General features: G+C 35.0%; 1 protein-coding gene across 2 annotated transcripts in view; it reads left to right on the top strand.

The window, feature by feature from the left end:
• LOC145680944 (heat shock protein 110-like) overlaps window positions 1-19468 on the top strand; it is a 241511-nt gene that overhangs the window by 101396 nt on the left and 120647 nt on the right. For both annotated transcript variants that reach the window (XM_081752153.1, XM_081752152.1), the window contains exon 4: window positions 6192-6428. In XM_081752153.1, the coding sequence (XP_081608279.1) occupies window positions 6192-6428 (237 nt within the window). The remainder of the gene's footprint in view (window positions 1-6191; window positions 6429-19468) is intronic.

Raw genomic sequence — 19468 nt, 5'->3', positions numbered from 1 at the left:
AAACTAAAATATGAGTCAACAGACACATAGTATAATTGATCTGGTCTACAAGATTAAATTCTTAACCAAGCGACAGTAGGAAAAAGGCACCGTTTTCCTTCCAATTTACGACAAAACTACTAGAACTGAGCTCTGAATCAGCTCTGAGTCGGTGTTAATACCAGCTACGCACTTGACTTAGGACAAAGCCAATTTGTAAGGTGAAACCTACTCATAACAAGCAAAGTTTACAACCAATCTTAATAACCAGATTCAAGGCCGCGTTTAGCCTATAATTGTTGCCATGAGTAATTGAAGCAGAGTTCATTCTCTGTATCCATCTTTCGATTCTTATTTCATAAGATACTCATAAACATTTCACACATTATCTTATGTTGCCAATAATCAATAATAAATAGGTATAAAATTTAATTCCTAAAATCTTAAATTTTTCTGATGTTCAGTTGTTAACTTTACTCATGATCCATGTGACAGAATATGTTCTATAGAACGTTCTACATTATTATAATATTTTGATCTATTTAATAATTCACTTTTTTAAATCGTAACACGTCATGCCATTAATATAAAAACCACTATATCACTATAGGATTATTTTATATTATTTGTTTCATACTATTTATCCATAATAGACTATGAGAGAACAAATAATTTCACTGGTCCCTATGTCTTTATCTTTCCCTCGTAATCAATTTGTTATGTATTCTACAAAACAAAACAAAGAAGAAAAAGAACTCGTGTTTATGCAACATCTTCATTAATATCTATTTTAATTTGAAACGTACAACGAATATTGTATGCTCACAACTTTTTAATTTCATTAATAGCTTGCAGCGTATATTGTACTTAAGACTTTTATTTGCTACCTAAAATAAGTTACTAATACACGATAATTACTAATACACGATATAGGATACAACTTAATACAGAAGAATGGACGTACTTTATACTGCTGTATATATTTTGTTTATTTTTTAAGTGTTTTCAATATTTCGACCCTCACATGGGCCAAGATCCAAACATTTTGTATCCTGCTTACTGGAAATTCACTACGTTCTTTCACATCAGGTATTGTTTTGTACTATTCTGTAAAAGAAAATGAGCCCAAGATATTCCATGAAAAAAATGTTTAAAAAAATAATACTTGCATGTCTAATATAGTATTCGTCTACTCACAAACTGTAGCCAACAAAAGTTCTTAATAACAGTTTTTTATGTACTTACTAAGTTATTTCACGATCTTGATGTAACTGTCGTAGTCAACATTTCACAATAATTTTCTTATATAAGTTCTATGTTCATGTGCATTTATTTAAATTTGTTATGTTTAGAGTTTATATACAATTTCTTATTTTGCAATATTATTGTAACTAATATTCCTAATTATTTATTTCAGAAGTTCAACCGTAAGAATGAACAGAAGACTATCAAACTTCATGTATATCACTGTAGCCAGATCAAAATTATGAAGAATTTTAAAATTTTTGACATTATTCTGAAGATCTCTGGAATATGAACCTATACAAGAAATTATATTATGACAATTAAACACCATTTAAAGTTAATTTGTATTATTCTTTTGATTGAAGATTACATTATCTCATTAATGATTGCGATTTCCCCTGTCTAAATTGAATTTCGGATTTTTCATCCTAATAAAAAAGGATTCTGATTCCAAAACGAACTTTTCCGCGTAGTTGGAACTGGAATGTTTAATTTCCATTCTTTTAATTTCAGAATATGATTCCTCATAGCTGTCTTGATAAGTCCGAATTGGTGTTTCTCGCCTCTTGCGTCTCTAATATGTTCTTTGATTATTGTAGAGACGTTTCTTTTAGTCAATCATTGCCTATGTAGAACCACATACAAGTGCATAGCGCAGCGTAAATCCCTGGGGAAAACGAATTTTCTTTCTAGTAGTTTTTGTAAGTTGATTAGGAATTTTCACAGCTTGTTCCAGATTTTACAGAAAACTTATTCCGTAAGTGTTACCTCGGCCAAAGGAGTAATGAATTTTTTTTTTTTTTTTTTACACTGAGGAGTTTTTTACACTGAATTTTATATATTCATGAATTTAATTAAATTCAGAAATAAGTTCAGAATTCGTGAGCATTCTTTCTTACTTTACTCCCTCCCCTTTTTCCTTGCTACATGCTAATATAGTGATGGATCATTTTGAAACAAAAATTTTTGAGAAAAAAAAATTACCAGTTATTTTCGTTATGTCGATGACTGTTTAATTATTTACAAGGACGACAACACGCTTCTAATCTTATTTCTGAATTACACAACATTCATGAAAATATAAAATTCATCGTACAAAAAGACTTCAACGACGGTCTTAATTTTCTGGACATTCACAGACACTGACTTAGAACAAATTTTGCAGTTATTTACCCAGGAAAGAAACATACTCTACCTTCTTTTTACATAAGATATTCACACTCTCCCATCTCATAAAGAACAACATTTTGAGGAATTTCTTTTAAGAGCGTCCTGACTCCATAGAAAAGGAGGATCTCCAAATTACATTTAAAAGTATCCATTTTAGGAAATAAGAATGGTTTTGATTCCTACATACTACACAAATGAAAAGAAAGCAGTATGAAAATACTACATTAGACCGATTGACAAAAAGGGAGTTTCATTACTCCTTTGTCTGGGACAACATTAAGAGAGTAATTTTTCGGTAAGATCTGGAACAAGTTTTGAAAATGCCTTGTAAGTTTACAAAAATTACTACAGAGAAAAAATTGTTTTCTCCTGAAATTTATGCTGCGTCATGCAAGTGTACGAAGTTCTACATAGAAATGACTAAAAGAAACATCTTTAAGATGATTAAAGAACATATTAGAGACACAATAGGCAAGAAACCCCCATTTGAGACTTATCAAGACAGCTATGAGGAATCGAAATCGAAATTGAAAGAGAGGAGAGTCAACATTTCTGTTAAACAACACGGAAAGGAACATTTTGGAATCCTTTTTCATTAGGATCAAAAACCCGAAACTTAACTCAATTTAGACAGGGGAAATCTTGATCATATATGAGATAATGTAATATTCAACCAATAGAAAAATTGAATTAAATTTAAATGGTATTTAATTATACAATATGCATTTTCTTTACAAATTCATATTCCGGAGATCTTCAAATAACGTCAAAAATTATAAAATTCGTCATAATATTGATCTAGTTTCAGTGATCTACACGAAGTCTTGTATTCATCCTTACTGTTGAGTTTCTACAGCAAATAGTTAGAAATACTAGCTTCCATAATATTACAAAATAAGAAATTGTATATAAACTGTAACTATAATAAATTTAAATAACTGCTCATGAACACAAAGCATATATGAGAAAATTATTATGAAATAATGAGTACATAATTACATCAAGATCAAGATCATTGACTTAAAACATTTACTAACAAAATAATTGAAGCACTCAGAAGGAATTGTGCAATTTAACTCCAAGCTGGTAGATGAGCAAACGATTAGAGTTTCAAAAATTGAGAACGACGCGAATAGTCACTAGGGAGTAGTAATTCGAGTAGTAAGAAATTTAATTCCAGTCATGTCCATCAGTTGTGTAGTATGAGTGAGTCAGTACAGTGAAGAAAGGTGAATAAACATACGTAATGCATCGTCGTCGCATTAGACAGCATTACCAGTAGTTGGCAGCCTTCGAAAGAGGCCGCATCGTAGGGTTACACGAGGTTTACTTTATGTTTCGTGAGATTGACAGATATGTAGGGTATTACAATACCTCGGTGGCCCGATGTTTGGGCCAGTGAATGCGTGATGGCACCAGCGACAACGTGAAGATTCCGGTTGAGCACGACAGACCACTTTACGGGAAATTTTTGAAGCATTACATAGCCCTGTGACGTCTACCGCCTCCCGTCCGGACACAAGTACTGGCCTCTGTACATCACCCTCTATCATCTCACACCATGTCTCGACAACTGGTATAGCTGGATTGCGAGTGCACCGTTCCTTCATAGGTATCCATTAAAACCACTGCATAAACTACAGCGTTTGGAGTGGTATCACACTTGGGCAGATGGAATTCTCGTGAATAGCAACGGATCGTGTGCATGCGTAATTGTGCGCGGGGGGAGAGGTCAATCATCCAGCCAATATTGTATAACGGCACATAGGGTACCTCTGGCATCATGGTGTCGTGGAGCCGTCGCGTATAACTTTCAGCAGTCTCACAGTAGCCTTACGGCAGAGCAATACCTGGGTAAGATTCTGCGTCCGCATGTGTTACCCCTCCTGCAAGAGCACGCTTGTATAATCTATCAACATGACAATTTTCGGCCATACACTGTATGTTTGTCTATGGACTGTATACGTCATGTTGAGGTTCTTCCCTAGTCAGCAAAGTCACCTGACCTCTCTCCAATTGAACTCATTTGGGACCAGCTCAGACACTAACTCCGCGTCAGTGCCGATCTACAAATCTCGAGGTGTAGTTACAGACGCTATCGACTGACTTGCCTCAGCGAATGATACAACGACTCTACGGCTCACTTCCAAGTCGCATCAATGCATGTATCCTTGACATAGAGGATATTATAATTTTTTGATATGCAAAACGTATTAAGCTCCTACAACTAAACCCGTTGTTAGATTGATCTGATATTGTAATCATTACAGTAAAGTTGTATGGTCTTCCTCCCCCCTTGAAGTTTCATTTCATTCTTTCCATTCCTTCTGTGTACTTTATTTTTTGGTCAGTAAGTGTGTTTCTTTTGTCTCTTCCTTTCTGGCTGCAGTAAAAAAAATGGAAACATCACTTAATTGAATTATATAATCTTAATAGGCTGTTTCACATAGAACGTCCAAAGCTTATAAATCTCAATTGACTAGAGATAAGAGGTGAAACAAGAAATTAAATAGGAAAATGTTAAAATGTCGGAGGCCGCATTGAATGAAGGATTCTCCTTGCTCCACAAATTCTTTCTTTTTGGGGCACAGGAAAGGTCACTCGCAAAATTTTAAATGGAAATTATATCATGTGATACATCAATTAAAATATAATGGGAAATCAAACACTTTCTGAGGAAAAGTTGTTCGTGGAGGCCACCGTTCAGGAAATTGCCATCATTACACTGTTCTTGTACAGCTAGTGCCAATACGATATGATGTAGGTGGAAAGACTGAAAGTGAAAGCAGAAATAATAAAATAGAGACAATTGTTCCCATTGGTTACGATTCACTTTCAAGGAGAGCAAAAGGAGAGGGGGAGCTGACGCACAATAAGTACTACAAATGCAAATAGTACAAAGTAGTACAATAGCTATCATATGGCACTACATGTATTAAGGCATGGAAGGTGCCACAAGCGTACTGTATATTCTATGATGTATACAGGTGCAAGAGACAAAAATAATTGTAATGACATGGACGGTACACAGGTGTCTCAACTAACCTAGCCATTTATTTGATACATTGGATCGTAATGTAGATACATGGACCTCGTATCTACTCACGCGTTCAAGGTGTTGTGCACGAGAGGCAATACCACGTGCGATACCAGCTGTTTGGGCGTACTACATCCAATTCCACCCTACTCATGCTTGTGATATTTAAATATAGGTTTGCAATATTGCTATATAGCTTGATATTAAAAAAAAAAAAAAAACTACTATTGTTAATATTATTATTATATGTAGGTATGTGTGTATATATGGTATCATTTGTATTCCATTTGTTGCTATGTGTGTGCGCATACACAGCATATATATATGTTCCTAAAATGTACATATGTACCATATAAAATTTGAGGTTGTACAAGTTTTTAAGTGATCCAGATGTTATAGCGTTTCTTATTATTGTTGAAGTGAAAAGAATAAATTAATGGTCGGTCTGGGAACACTGTTCGAGAGTAGTTCAGAGAGGACAAATGGCGGAGTTACGAGAGATCCAAAGTTTGTGTTGCTGTTGATGCTTCTTGTGTTCCATATAGGATTTTGTAATAGTTTTCTTTATAGCATATATTATGTTAAATATATTAAACTTCATCCACTGCTATCTTTCACTGCATTAACCACGCTCTGCTACCGTAAATGGTGCAAAAATTATTGTATATACAAAGATTATAATCAGTCGATAAATTTGGTTTTGTGTTGCTTTCCAGTGTTATAAGTAATTTCAAAGACAATATGTTGTATTCTTTTGTAGGTTCCTTCATTCTTTATCAACTCGCAGAGGAAAGCTATTATTGATGCTGCCAAGATTGCTGGGCTTAATGTCTCACAGTTACTAAATGAAACTACGGCAACAGCTCTGGCTTACGGGATTTATAAGAGAAGTTCCTTACCTTCACTTGCAGAAAAACCAAGAAATGTAGTTTTTGTAGATTGGGGTCAATCCTCTTTGCAGGTGTTCGCTTGTGCATTTCACGAAAGCAAACTAGAGGTAAGAAGATACATTCAGCAGCAAAAGTGAATACTATTCTCATACTTGTTTTTCTTGAACCAATTTCAATACGTTTTCTTACATAACGTACAGAAATTACGTTTTTCCTACGCCAAGTAAAACTGTGCTAAATGTATCCATTGGTTTCATTTTTTACTGGGAAACATAGCAGGGTGTCTATCGATCACGAAAGTCACGAATGTCACGAAAAAGTCACGAAATCAGAAAATGGTCATGAAAGTCGCGAAAAAGTCATGAAATTTAGCTTTTGGGTCACGCTTTTTTTTAACTGTAGAAATGTAAGTACAGATTGGAAAATTTTGTTCTATAAAACGTCAAAATTCACCACCAAAAATGTCTATGGTCGGGTTTAGACGCTACCAAATCGCAAGCAAAGTAAGTTTCTATCGCATGGATGAAAATTCGGCTTAATTCGCACCCAAATTCACTCTTCAAAATGTTAGAAAATTTTATGATTTGGTAAAGAAAAGGTCACGAAAAAGTCACGAAATTTCATTTTGGAATTTTAGTAGACACCCTGCATATGGAAGTAATTTCCTCATGTTTTCTGTGTTAGGATGTACGCAAAATACAACAGAGTAGCAACATTTGAATTGAAGTGAAATCGTTTTATTGCACTATTCCAGCATTCCTCAAACTGTGTCCGGGAACCTCAAGTGGTCTTTATTTTGAACATTAGTCTAGAAAAGGCAAATTTGAAAAATGTAATTCAAGTGAATTTTAGTAGTTGAGAATTTCAGATAGTTTATAAATTAAATAAGCAAACTTTCCCAACTGACGTTTTATATAATCTACTCTATAAAGAATTCCTGTTAGAAGTGTCGGACTGGCCAAGTTGAGGGTCCTCCATATATATATAAAGGCCCTCATATACATGAACTTAACACGTCAGTTGCAAAACATAAGTGACAAAATCATATTTTCTGTATTGAATAAATATGTCTAGAAACAGATCGCAAAAAAAGGTACAGTAATACTGAGACAATCAAACGTAATCGTAGTTACTTCAGTTTGACAGTTTTTTTACGCAGTTCTTCATTTGATGAAGCAATCAAATCAATTACTTTTTCTTGTCCATTTTCCAGAGGAGAGCCTAGAGAGGAGAGTTGGGAAGGAGGCATGAGACAGAAGGTAGTACATATGAGTCGTCCAGTTCCGAAATGGCTCTTGTCTATTTACAGAAAATCCCAGAAAACAGAAAAACTCCGATGCGTTTTGTAGAACTGGAAATATTTGAGAATGTTAAAGTTTTTCACATGAATACACTGAAGTATTCCCAGTTCTACAGAACATGCAGATCCTACATTTTTTTAAAGTTTTCTGGCATTATCTGTAAATGGACAAGAGCACGTTTGGAACTGGACGACTCATATGAACGGTGTACGCATGAAACAAAAGAGGAAAGCGAATAAGCGCAAAGGGGCCGTTACGGACTAGGGAGGGTCTTTGCTAAGTACAAAGGTTTATTATTGGCTCACGGAGTCGTACTAATATGAGAAAGGAGGGGGGGGGGAAGGACAAGAAGACTTCTTTCGGAGAGACGAACTGAGGCCCCCGCAAACTTGTTGGTAGGAAGACTCAAGAAAGCATTTGCGATCACGAAAATTCGACCAAGGCCTACAGATCCTGCGCTTCGTGATCCCTGCCCTGTGGGGCCCCTCCGGCCTCGGGTCCTTGGCGATTGCGATTGCCAAGTAGCCAACGTGGCCAGTCCGGCGCTGCGGCACTGCCTGTTAGTCTTTAGTTATTAAAAGATTCAAAATGAAGGTATTTTTCATTACTACTACTTTAAAAATATAAATATATTCCTATTGGGCCAACTGTATATTGACCAAGAAACAGGATAGCCGAGCTGAGGTTTAGTACTGTGAGGAACACAACAAAGCCTAATACCACATAAGAGGTGAATATCAAGAGAGAAAGGTCGATATTTAATTTAAAAAGAAAAAAAAAAGTAGGAGAATTTGTTGTGATTGACATACGAATACATAAGTTGACTATTTTTCGACATGGTCACCATGAACCTCCAAACGTTTCTGGTAGCGTGGCACAAGCTTCTGTATACCCTCTGTAAAAATGTGGCACCTGAGAGTGCAGCCGTTCCAGAACTGATGTGAGCACTTCACTGTCGTTGAATCACTTTGATGCAAGCCATTTTTTCAAGTAAAGAAAAAGAAAGAAAACGCTACAGGCAAGGATGGAATTGTAAGAGTGATGATTGACTAGTTCCTATCAAAATCTTTGAATTGAGTGAACGGTATGAGCAGCTGTGTGTAGGCGGACGTTGTGATGGAACAGAAGAATTCCAGAGCTGCATTCCTTTCCGCAGATTTTGGATGGCACATCGCAGATTATTCAATTTTCAGCAATACCGTCTTCTGTGATTGTTTGTTCTGGTTCCAAGAATGGGACAAAAATCACACCCTTTTTGTACCAAAACATGGCTGCTATGATTTTGTCATCTAATGATGCTTTGCTTTAGGATAACCAGACTATCACCATTGCATTGACTGCTGTTTTGACTCCCCAGTGGCGTACGATATCCAGGTTTCATCCTTCGACAGTATGTGAGAACATATGTAATCTTATCCTTCTCTAATGGGCCAAAAAATCGCGTGCAGCTACCATTCTTTGCTCTTTGTGAATATCTGTCAGTATTTTTGGGACCAGCCTCGCCCACAGCTTGTCAGCTTACCGACTCCAACTCGTGAACTGTATGACCGCATCATCCTTTCTCACCTTCTCTACAATCTCGAAACTCTTCGTCTTAAATATGTCACCCAACGATACGACAGCAAACACGTCAACCATCCCGATCCATATCTTACCTTCATATCATGAACAGTAAACCCGCTTGTTACTAACAAGGCCTTCTCATGTATCTCATCACATCCAGAGTTGTCCTTGAACAGATGATTATAACCCAGTATTTGCCTTATTAATCACTTCCTTTCAGGGGAGATTGATTTAAATTAGTCTGATTTAAATCACTTGATTTTTTAAATAAAAATCGTTGATTAAACCAAATTCCGAAATTAATTTAAATTGAAAATAGTAAAATCCCTGTTCTGTTATTTCTGTTCTGTAATTTCGATTATGGAAGATAGTAAACATAATACAATGAGACTCAAATGTATGTAAGCACAGTATGAAAACGAGTATCATGCAGACGATGATTAGAGGAAATCTCGATTTGAACGGGTAACAGCTGAATCTTGCTTTCTTCTCTTCGTAACGTAGGGTTTTTAAATCGTTAACTATTCCAACAGGGAAATCACCATGGACATTTAAGACGAAAATTCTTTCGTGTCCACCTCTATTTGTTTGTTTCCAGATAATAGGGGTGTATTTAGAGGAATCCGATCCTTTCTACGAGACAAACAAACAAAGAAAGAAAGAAACAAACAAAAAAACTGATTTTAAAACTTTAGGCGAAATTTACGTACTAAATACATAGAAGTTCCTCGGGATCGTAATACGGCAAATTTTGGATGAGTGAAAATATCAAATAATACTTTTGATAAGGTGGATACTTTCAACTATCTGGGATCAATATTAACAGACGAAAACCATATTCACGACGAAATTAAATGTCGACTAAAAGCAGGGAATTCGTGTCATTATTCAGTTCATAATCTCTTGTCGTCGCGAATTCTTTCGAGGAATTTGAAGCTTAAAATATATAAAACGATAATCATCCCTGTTGTTCTGTATGGTCGCGAAGCATGGTCGCTTACTATGAAGGAAGAGCATAGACTGAAAGTGTTTGAGAACAAGATCCTGAGACGAATATTCGGACCTAAAAGGAACGGGAATAGCGGAAACTTCATAACGAGGAATTACATAATTTATACGATTTACCGAACATTGTTAGGGTCATCACGTCTAGGAGACTCAGGTGGGTAGGCAATGTAAACAGAATGGAAGAAAGTAGGAACGCTTTCAAAGTCTTAATTGGAATACCAATCGGAAAACGACCGTTAGGGAGACCTAGGCACAGATGGGAGAACAATATTAAGATGGATCTCGCAGAAATAGGTGTACAAAATAGAAACTGGATCCAGTTGGCTAAGGGTAGAAGTCAGTGGAAAGCTTTTGTGAATGCGGCATTGAACCTCCGGGTTCCATAGGCCATAGAGTTAGTTAGTTAATTTTGGGCGAAATTTATGTACTTTATATGTATTTCGTGCCGCTAGCTAATTCCGATTTTTTAGAAATATGTTCCTGCCAAATATCAGTAACTTTTGTGAAAAGAAAAGTGTCATTTGTGATAAATGTTGCTGTACTTTTTCCTTAATGCTTAAGAAACATTGCTTAGGATTTAAATATGTTAACGATTGGAAATTAATTCAAAATTAAACTCCAATACTTTCATTTAAATGGCATAATTAACATTTAATACTAATTCCTAATGTTTTTCCTTCAGTTCACGACTTGTATTATACGAGGAGAAAGATTTGATTTAAATCAAAAAAATCAACAAAAATGATATTTTTAAAAATCATGATTTTTCCACCCTGTTTCCTTTGTGTTGTGTCGTTTTTCCGCACCTCATCCTAATTTCATTTCACTAATCTACTCATAAACAGTAAATCCAATCAGACATCAACTGCATCTTCTGATTATAAGGAATGCTTGCTGATGTTAAATAAAGTTAATTAATGCCCTTTTGCTCACTAACAATTCTCCTTATTCTTATTACGTCAAAACTCTTTCCCTAGTAGAGGGTATACCTTTGTTACGGGTGCCAGCTTCCTATAGCTAGCTAGCTAAAAAAAAAGTGTAATATCTGTTAATACAATTAAGACAAACTATTGATCAAATAAATCATTTTAAAATTGACATAAAGTAATGATAAGAAAAATCATAACACAAATTGACATCAAAATATAAACGCACTCATCAGAAAAGAAGAAAAAAGGAGAGAAATAAATACACAAGAAAAACAAACAAACAAAACGACTAATAAGAAACTTAGGAAATTGCTGACGAGGAATATATAATTTAGGTTGAAGTATTAATAGATCTAAGAGAGTGTGAAATTCGTTCACTCTGTCTATACAATTATAAATAGCAAATTTAGAAAAAGAGTTGATGCAAATAAGAGTAATAAAATTCCTTCTTTGACAATAAGAAATCCTTATCAGAATAAATCTTCTAAGTAAAAGGCTTTCTGAAAAATGTTACGAAAAAATTTCAAATCAAGAAGACAGCATTTGTCAACTAGACATAAAGTACAAAACATTACGCATATTGGTTAAATTCGTATCATTAAATTCCTTAAACTTCCACCTTAACCATGTCAGAAAATTATTTTAAATTAATTCAGTACAATCTGCAAAATATTTAGGCAAAATATTATAACTTGAAAATGTTTGTGCAATAATATTTAGTATCCGAGATAATTTATAGGTAAGAAACTGAATATCTTGAGAACCGATAATATACAAAGAGGGATTAGTTTTCCTTGAATAAGATATATTTGAATCTTAGTAAAATTCAAAGATAAAGAATTCAATGAAGATCAGTGTACTATAATATTAATATTCTTCTATAGAATTACATGGTCCTGAGTTAAAACAGCAAAATGAAAGATTTCAATATTATTAGCATACAACAAATATTTACAGGTTAATTCTTAGATACATCATTAATAGACCTAAGAAATAACAAGGAACTCAAATTGGAGTCCTGAGATACTCCTGAAGAAATGATATAAATAGGTCAGATACGCCCTTTATAGTTTACTAAAAATTTCTTTCGGTTAGCATACGCATCTTTTATGATAACACAAAAGTCTGCTTTCCAGTGGGAGCTCATGTGATTTGAACCTGAAGTTAAGCTGTATATCCTGTTTTATGGTCTCGGTTATCTAAAGAGACGTTAAATTACAAACAAATCAATCAATAATAATAATAAACAATAATTTGTTTGTAATGCTAGAGAAGAAGAGGAGGAGCACCATCATACTCGAGGATAATTTCTCACTTACCAACTAAAGATTGGAGTCGTATTTGGCACAATTTGCGTGCCAGTTTTGTCATACATGATAGACTATATTGCATTAATGTTTTGCCAGATCCGAATTGCAAGTTACGTAAAGTCCCAGAAACTCTTACATGGTATTCTTGAATGTCAGGCAGTTGGTAATGTTTCGTCATCTCCAACAGCGTAATACAACCTTCCCAAGTAATGCCATACTCTGTTCTGACTTTTATTGGACGCGTCAGCCAAGGAATTCACTTGTAGGTTGGATTATAGGGCATATATTGGCTTATTATCATAATTATCCCAGATTTTCAGTTTAGATTATGAACACTATCTTCACATCCAATATAGTCAATTAGCAGTCCAGAATGTATTCCAACAATGTTTTCATCATTATTGCACATTCCTAGTGTAAGTATTTGTTTTGTATTTCGATTTTGTTTTTCCGCAATATCATTCCTGTAAACGTAGAATATTGTAATTTCAGCAAGTGACAATTATAATAATGTGTAATAATATTAAACAAGTGGGTATCGTTTCACAGTGTAAACATAAAACCCCCAATCTATACGAATTCAATTCTCAACTTGAAGTAGTGCACTTACAAGTACAGCTTGCGATAGAGTAATAAGATCAAAGATAAAGTCCTCGGACACAGTATCCATACAACGGAAGTGGCTAATTTTAACCACTTCCAGCAGTGGCGTAACGATGGTCTTTGGCGACCCTAGGCAAAATCTCTAACCGTTTTTCTTTTAATATTGTTGTGGTATGTCATTTAATAGGAAACTGGACAGTGCCGTCTTCATTAAAAATATACTCATGTAAAATTCGGACTTTCTTGCAGTGATATAGAATAAACGGTAATGTATCAACTAGTATTACCAAAAGGATTTCAAATAAATATATATAGTATGTTACGATTTTACATAATTATAAAATAAATAATAAACCTTGTGAAACCGCTTATAAGCATTTTTTTTTTAATCGACAAATTGTATTCAAAATCAGAAATGCTTATTTCTCACTTTTGCTTGTGCAAATTCTTTTATCAGGTCAGATATGTTCAATTTATGAGCTCTTTTTCGCTCAATACTCAGCATGGCTACACCCGTGGGCGTCCGAAGGGGAGGGCAGGGTGGGTCTCGAACCGCGAATAGTTCACAAAAATGTGTACCTAATATAGCAAACCACGTGTATTAAATAGCAGAAATACCAGACGTAATATAGCAACCATGGAGATGGGGCCCTCCCTAGAAAATTTTCTCCGGACCTCCCTGGTCACACCCCAAAGGAATTCTTGGATCATACTGTTTCTGAGATATGTCTAGATTAATTTTAACTTAGAGAATGATAGTTGCAACTGTAACAGGAAGAGTTACATATAAACAAAGCGCAGTCACCCGATTTGGAAATGCTGAGCTGAGGTCAGATTCCGTAATACTGTAAAATGAAGAATCTGTTCGTGGGTTGAAAGATTTGAAAGTATGTCTTGAAAAGTGTCTCTAAAAGTCAACACTTCTCGTGGAAAGTCACTGGATAAATCGTTTGCATACAGAAGCGCAGTCAAAAGACTGCTCGTTGATCCCTTGTTCAGGAGTGGTTCGTAACATTGACGAGCATAAGAACGAAAATCTTTCACGAAGTTCCCTCACTCCTTCGAAGCGTACTCTTATGTTTACTATTACAGAGACAAGGATAGGCAAAGCACTTTGACCTCGAATTCTTCGACAGGGTCAGTAAATCGGGTATCTTGTGCCAATTCATCAAATAATATTTTCGGCACTAGCTTCCTTCTTTCTTCTAACTTACCTGAAACATCAAATTTGCGCAAACAAGCACTGGCTTTCTCGAATACTTGAGACACATTATTTCTAAGATCTTGCACCATTGTATAACATTTCTTCAGTTCTTGTTGACACTCTGTCAAGCACATACTAGTGTTCTGCAGCTTTTTTGACACGACATTAAAGTTTCTTAAAACTTTTTCCCACAACACAAGCATTACCACGAAATCGAACTTTGACATTTTTAGTTTATAACGAGCTGCTTCTGTTTTTTGTTCAGTAAGGCACATGACATTAAGACATTTCATAATGTTCGCATATCTCTTTCTTAGTGCAAGCATGACATTATGACTTGAATTCCATCGTGTTTGGGATAGATTCTTGAATGTTGTTTCATTTTCCGGAGATGTATTCTTGGGAATACAGTCTTGTAAAGCCTTCCAGCGTTTCACGCTGCTATCAAAGAAGTTACATATATCTTGTAAAGTGGCAAAGAAATTAACAGCGTCTGTGTTAACTTTTGCAGCATCCGATAATACGAGGTTCATATTATGTGGTGCGCAGTAAACACATTGGGCATTCTTGCATGTTTTTGAATTCACGTTTGCAAGCCAGAAGTACGACCACTCATTACTGCTTCTCCATCGTAGCCTTGTCCCCCGCACCGCACTTCTTAATCTCAATCTCATATTCTAATAGAACGTTTACCTAGGTAGTATTAAATCTTCATAATTTTCTGCAGTGTTCGTCCATATCATAAAATTCAAGGAAGGGTTCTAGAATTTCGAACTGTAGGAGATGATCACTAGGTTTAGAAGATAACATAACGAATGTTGATGCTTACTTGCTCGATTTTTGAATCTAGGTTAATGCTAAAAAAGGAGCTCTTGAATCTTATTGCAGATGTTTTTCTTAATTTTGTTTGCAGTGAGATCGATGATTTCATTTTGAATTTATGGGCTTAGATATTTGATTTTCTTCCTGTCATCTTCTAAAAGTTTGTCCACAACTTCATAAATTCTGTCGTATGACTGATAGTTCGAAGAAAATTATCTGAGTTGCAGTATTCTTTCACAGATTCTCGACCACGAAGTGACACATTACCAGAACACAGGAAAATGATAACACGAAACACTCGTTTTAATACTTCCTGCCAATAATTAATGCTCACTCGTATTTCCAAATCGAGCTTGCTTACCATTGTTTGCCTTGTGACCCATGCAGATTTTGCCCTTACAGAATGAATATGGCTTTCTGAGCTTTCATGCCTTACTATTTTACTTAACAAGTTCTTCCATGTATTTGTCATTAATCCATTCTTCTAGGAAATTTCGTACCCGCCTATCTGCAAACAGCCAGGAAGGCTCACAGGAGACCTCATTCAACTTGGGAGAATAACATAACCATAGTCTTTTTTGGAGAACATCAGCCTTCTTTCGAAAAGTGTACTACTCATTGGAAAATGTGCGATTCCCATCATTTTAATTTGTAGAATACACAGTACTCTGTAGTTTTGGCATGTATGAGCCATAATTCAAAATCTGCTTTTTTAAGAACAATATCTGTCATTTCAGATGGGTAGTGCCCCTATCTGTCATGTCTACAAAAATACTGTAAGTTATATTGCAATCGGTCTTTTTTTTTAAAAAAAAAAAAAAAAAAAAAAAAAAAAATCAGCTAATTATTACTCTCCAATAACGTTGAGTTTAGAGCCAAAATAGGTCAGTATTCTCATCCATTTAACATTACGTAATCTTAGTCAGTATCAGGAGCGGACGAAGGCAAAATTTTCACCCGACAAAGATGTCTTTTGCCCCCCTACCACTTAGTCCTGGCCTAAATTTTATTACAGTGATATTAGAAAATACGTTCGAAAAGTTATTTTGGGGTGCTCGGTTGAGCGCCCCCTGACGTTGGCGCCCAGGGCAGTTGCCCGGTTTGATCGACTCTTGGTTCTTGGCTTGGTTCTGGGTAGCCGCGGTACGTAGCAATTGTTGTTGTGCTTCATAATCATGGCAACACTTTTTAACTCGTTTTAATCCACATCTTATAAATTATAGAATTTGTCATTATTATTGAAAGTCTGTTGAGCAGGGGGATTTTATTTGAAGTTAGTAAGCTCAGTACATGTAATATAGGACTGATATCTTATTAATACATGAGGATTAATTTGTTAATCATACAGTGCTATAACCTCCACGAGTTTACAGTAATGTGAATAATTTGATACGCCAACGAAGTGAGCAGGAATTTTTTATTCTTGCCATGTTCGGAAATGAACACAGCAAAAACTTGAGGGTCCATTTATACAATTTGCTTCTTTTTTAATTAAAAACCTGAGGCGCCCCCTACTATACCGAAATGGCCTGCGCCCGTAGAGAGTGCCTACCCTGCCTACCCTATTGCTACGCCACTGACTTCCAGTTTGAATAGAGGGCTATCGGATCAGATGGAACCTATTCTTGGGACGTTGAATCGATTGCAAAAATCCTCATCTTGATAGCGCATAATGGTTTTGCTCTACGGAAATCAGTATTAAAACCAGAAGGAATAGTAAATTTAAACCACCTCCGGCTTCTGTACAGTGTTGTGGATAGTTATGATATATCTTCTGAGACGGTGAACCATTTGCAGAAAACTGCTTGTCGCTATCTATTACCATTTTTGTTTTATGGTTGCAAATGTTAAAACCGGATGTGCCTAATTTGAACCACTTCCGATTCGAGTAAAGGATTAACGGAGCAGATGAAATTTATTCTTCGGACGCTAAATCGATTGCAAAAAGTGTATCTTGATAGTATTTGCAATTTTTGCTCTACGAAAACCAATATTGAAACCGGAAGTAATATTAAGTTTGAACCACTTCCGGTTTGGGTAGAGTGTTGTAGATAGTTATGATGTGTTCTGTTTAGTCGGTGAATGGTTTACAAAAAAAAAAAAAAAAAAAAAGATTCTTTCTGTCTGTTACCATTTTTGTTCTATAGTGATAAACGTCGAAACTGGTATTGAAACGGGAAGTAATAGTGAATTTGAACCACTTTCGGTTTCAGTAGAGTCTTGCGGTTAGTTATGATATGTTGTCTTGAGAAGCTGAATCATTTGCAAGAAACAGCTTTTCGCTATCTGATACTATTTTTGTTCGTGGCAATAAACATTGAAAACGGAAATGACTAATTTGTACCACTTCCGGTTTGAATAGAGAATAAACGGAGGAGACAAAACCTATCCTTGGGACGCAAAATCGATCTCAGTAAATCTCATCACGGTATCTGTTACCGTTTTTGCTTTGATAACCTATCCTTGAGACGGTGAATCGATTGCAAAAAACCTCATCTCGATATCTCTTGTCTTTTTGCTCTGATATCTGTCGACAGACGGACGGACGAACCAAGTCGTTCTATAAGACTTCCGACACGTATGCATAGCATAGTTTGGAATTATAAAACGTTTTAACAACCAGTATAGTACTTATCACATTAAAACTATATATAGGCACAAGTGCAAGTAGGAAATCTCCATCAGATTTACAGAATTTGAGTTTTTTTTTTTTTTTCATTTGCTATAATGCTTTTACTAACATTAAATTATTCAAGAACATGAAGGTACGATTAGTGAGATATTTTATATTGTCATATTTTCCCGTAGTTCTTAATTATCATGTACATAAAATAGGCTTATTAGTTATCATGTATATCATTCTTTGTCGTGTTCTAAAACTGGGAGTGTTCAATCAAAATGGTTGAACGAAATACAGTGTGTTTGAGAAAGAACTCCCTAGTTTTAATGTGTCCTAGAATCTGTACAAAGTGACATACATTATTCTAGTTTGTGGTGTTTGATTCATCAACTCTCCAAGTTTGGCTCCCCTGCAATTAGCAGATCTGCTTGACCTTGAGACAGCACCAGTGCTGTTTTTTCTCCTCTGTTTCCTCAGTTCAATCCATGCAGGCGTGCAGTGCAGAGCAACTCAGCAACAATGTGTACTCCGCAACAGAAAGCGCAGTGTGTTATTTGGCTTGTGAAAACTGAGTCAATTATAACAGTGCAACGTAATTTTAGACGTCAGTATGGTGGTGAACCACCTACAGCAAAAACTATCCGTCATTGGTTAAAGTCTTTCAAGGAAACCGGTAGTCTAGGTCTCGACGTGTGCAGGGCTACAAATGGATCTCACGTTGAAGTCTACCAACATTAAACAAAACTTGAAGGGATTCTCTTTCATGATATATACTCATTGATGTAAGTTTTCATTCATTTCCCAATTAAATGTATACTTAAAACTAGGGAATTCTTTTTCAAACACCCTGTATATACAGGCATTTTTTTTTTTTAATTTTCTACTATTGTTTGATATCTTAACACAGCTCTCTTTTTGCTAAGTCAAGACTAAAAAAATATTGCCTATCGCTTACAAGTAAAAGCCTTAAGATTGTGTGAACTTTGAATAAACAAATATTTAGTAAATATTTTTTTCTATTCGCTTTATCGTTTGAGGGTGTGCTTCCGCTATAGAGTTCTACATTAAAGATAAATATTTTAGTTTTGGAGTAGTAAGACTTCATACAAACAAATATAAACGTTAGTATTTTTAAAATTTCTTATATTGAATTAAAAGAAATACTTAAGATTCCGTACCGTCTCACATATTAATTTTACGTGTTCATCATATTAGTGTTCTACGCCAAATTTTATTCCGAAGTCTATTGTATTTTTACCTTTCCATGATTTACACAATACACAAACATGTGGTTACCATGTAACCTGCGATTTTTTGTTACTACTACTACTACTACTACTACTACTACTACTACTATTATTATTATTATTATTATTAATAATAATAATAATAATAATAATAATAATAATAATAATAATAATAATAATAATAATAATAATAATAATAATAATAATAATAATAATAATAAGCTTGTTAGACTTCTGCATTCGAAGTTTATACTTCGTTTACATCAATATTAAAATTTCAGATTAATGTTAATTTTTGAGTGTTGTCCCAACATACTTCATTAACAGATCAAGAGTTGAGGTTAAAAATTGCCATTTTTCTTCTTTCTGTGCGGTGATTTGGTATATAATTATCCATTCATAGTTGTACCTTATCTGTAGCTTAAAATCATCTTATGGTTTGCTTTGAAGTAAGTTTTGTTTGGTACTAAAAATAGCTACGAGTTAGGTTACTCATTGTTATAGTAGTCGTAGATTTAAAGTTGCTCTCCAAATTTAATT

This window comes from Thermobia domestica, chromosome 3 (assembly GCF_964235325.1).
Source record: "Thermobia domestica chromosome 3, izTheDome1.hap1.1, whole genome shotgun sequence".
NCBI lineage: Eukaryota > Metazoa > Arthropoda > Insecta > Zygentoma > Lepismatidae > Thermobia > Thermobia domestica.
The sequence above is the reverse complement of the archived record's forward strand: the minus strand, read 5'-3'. Positions and strand labels throughout refer to the sequence as shown.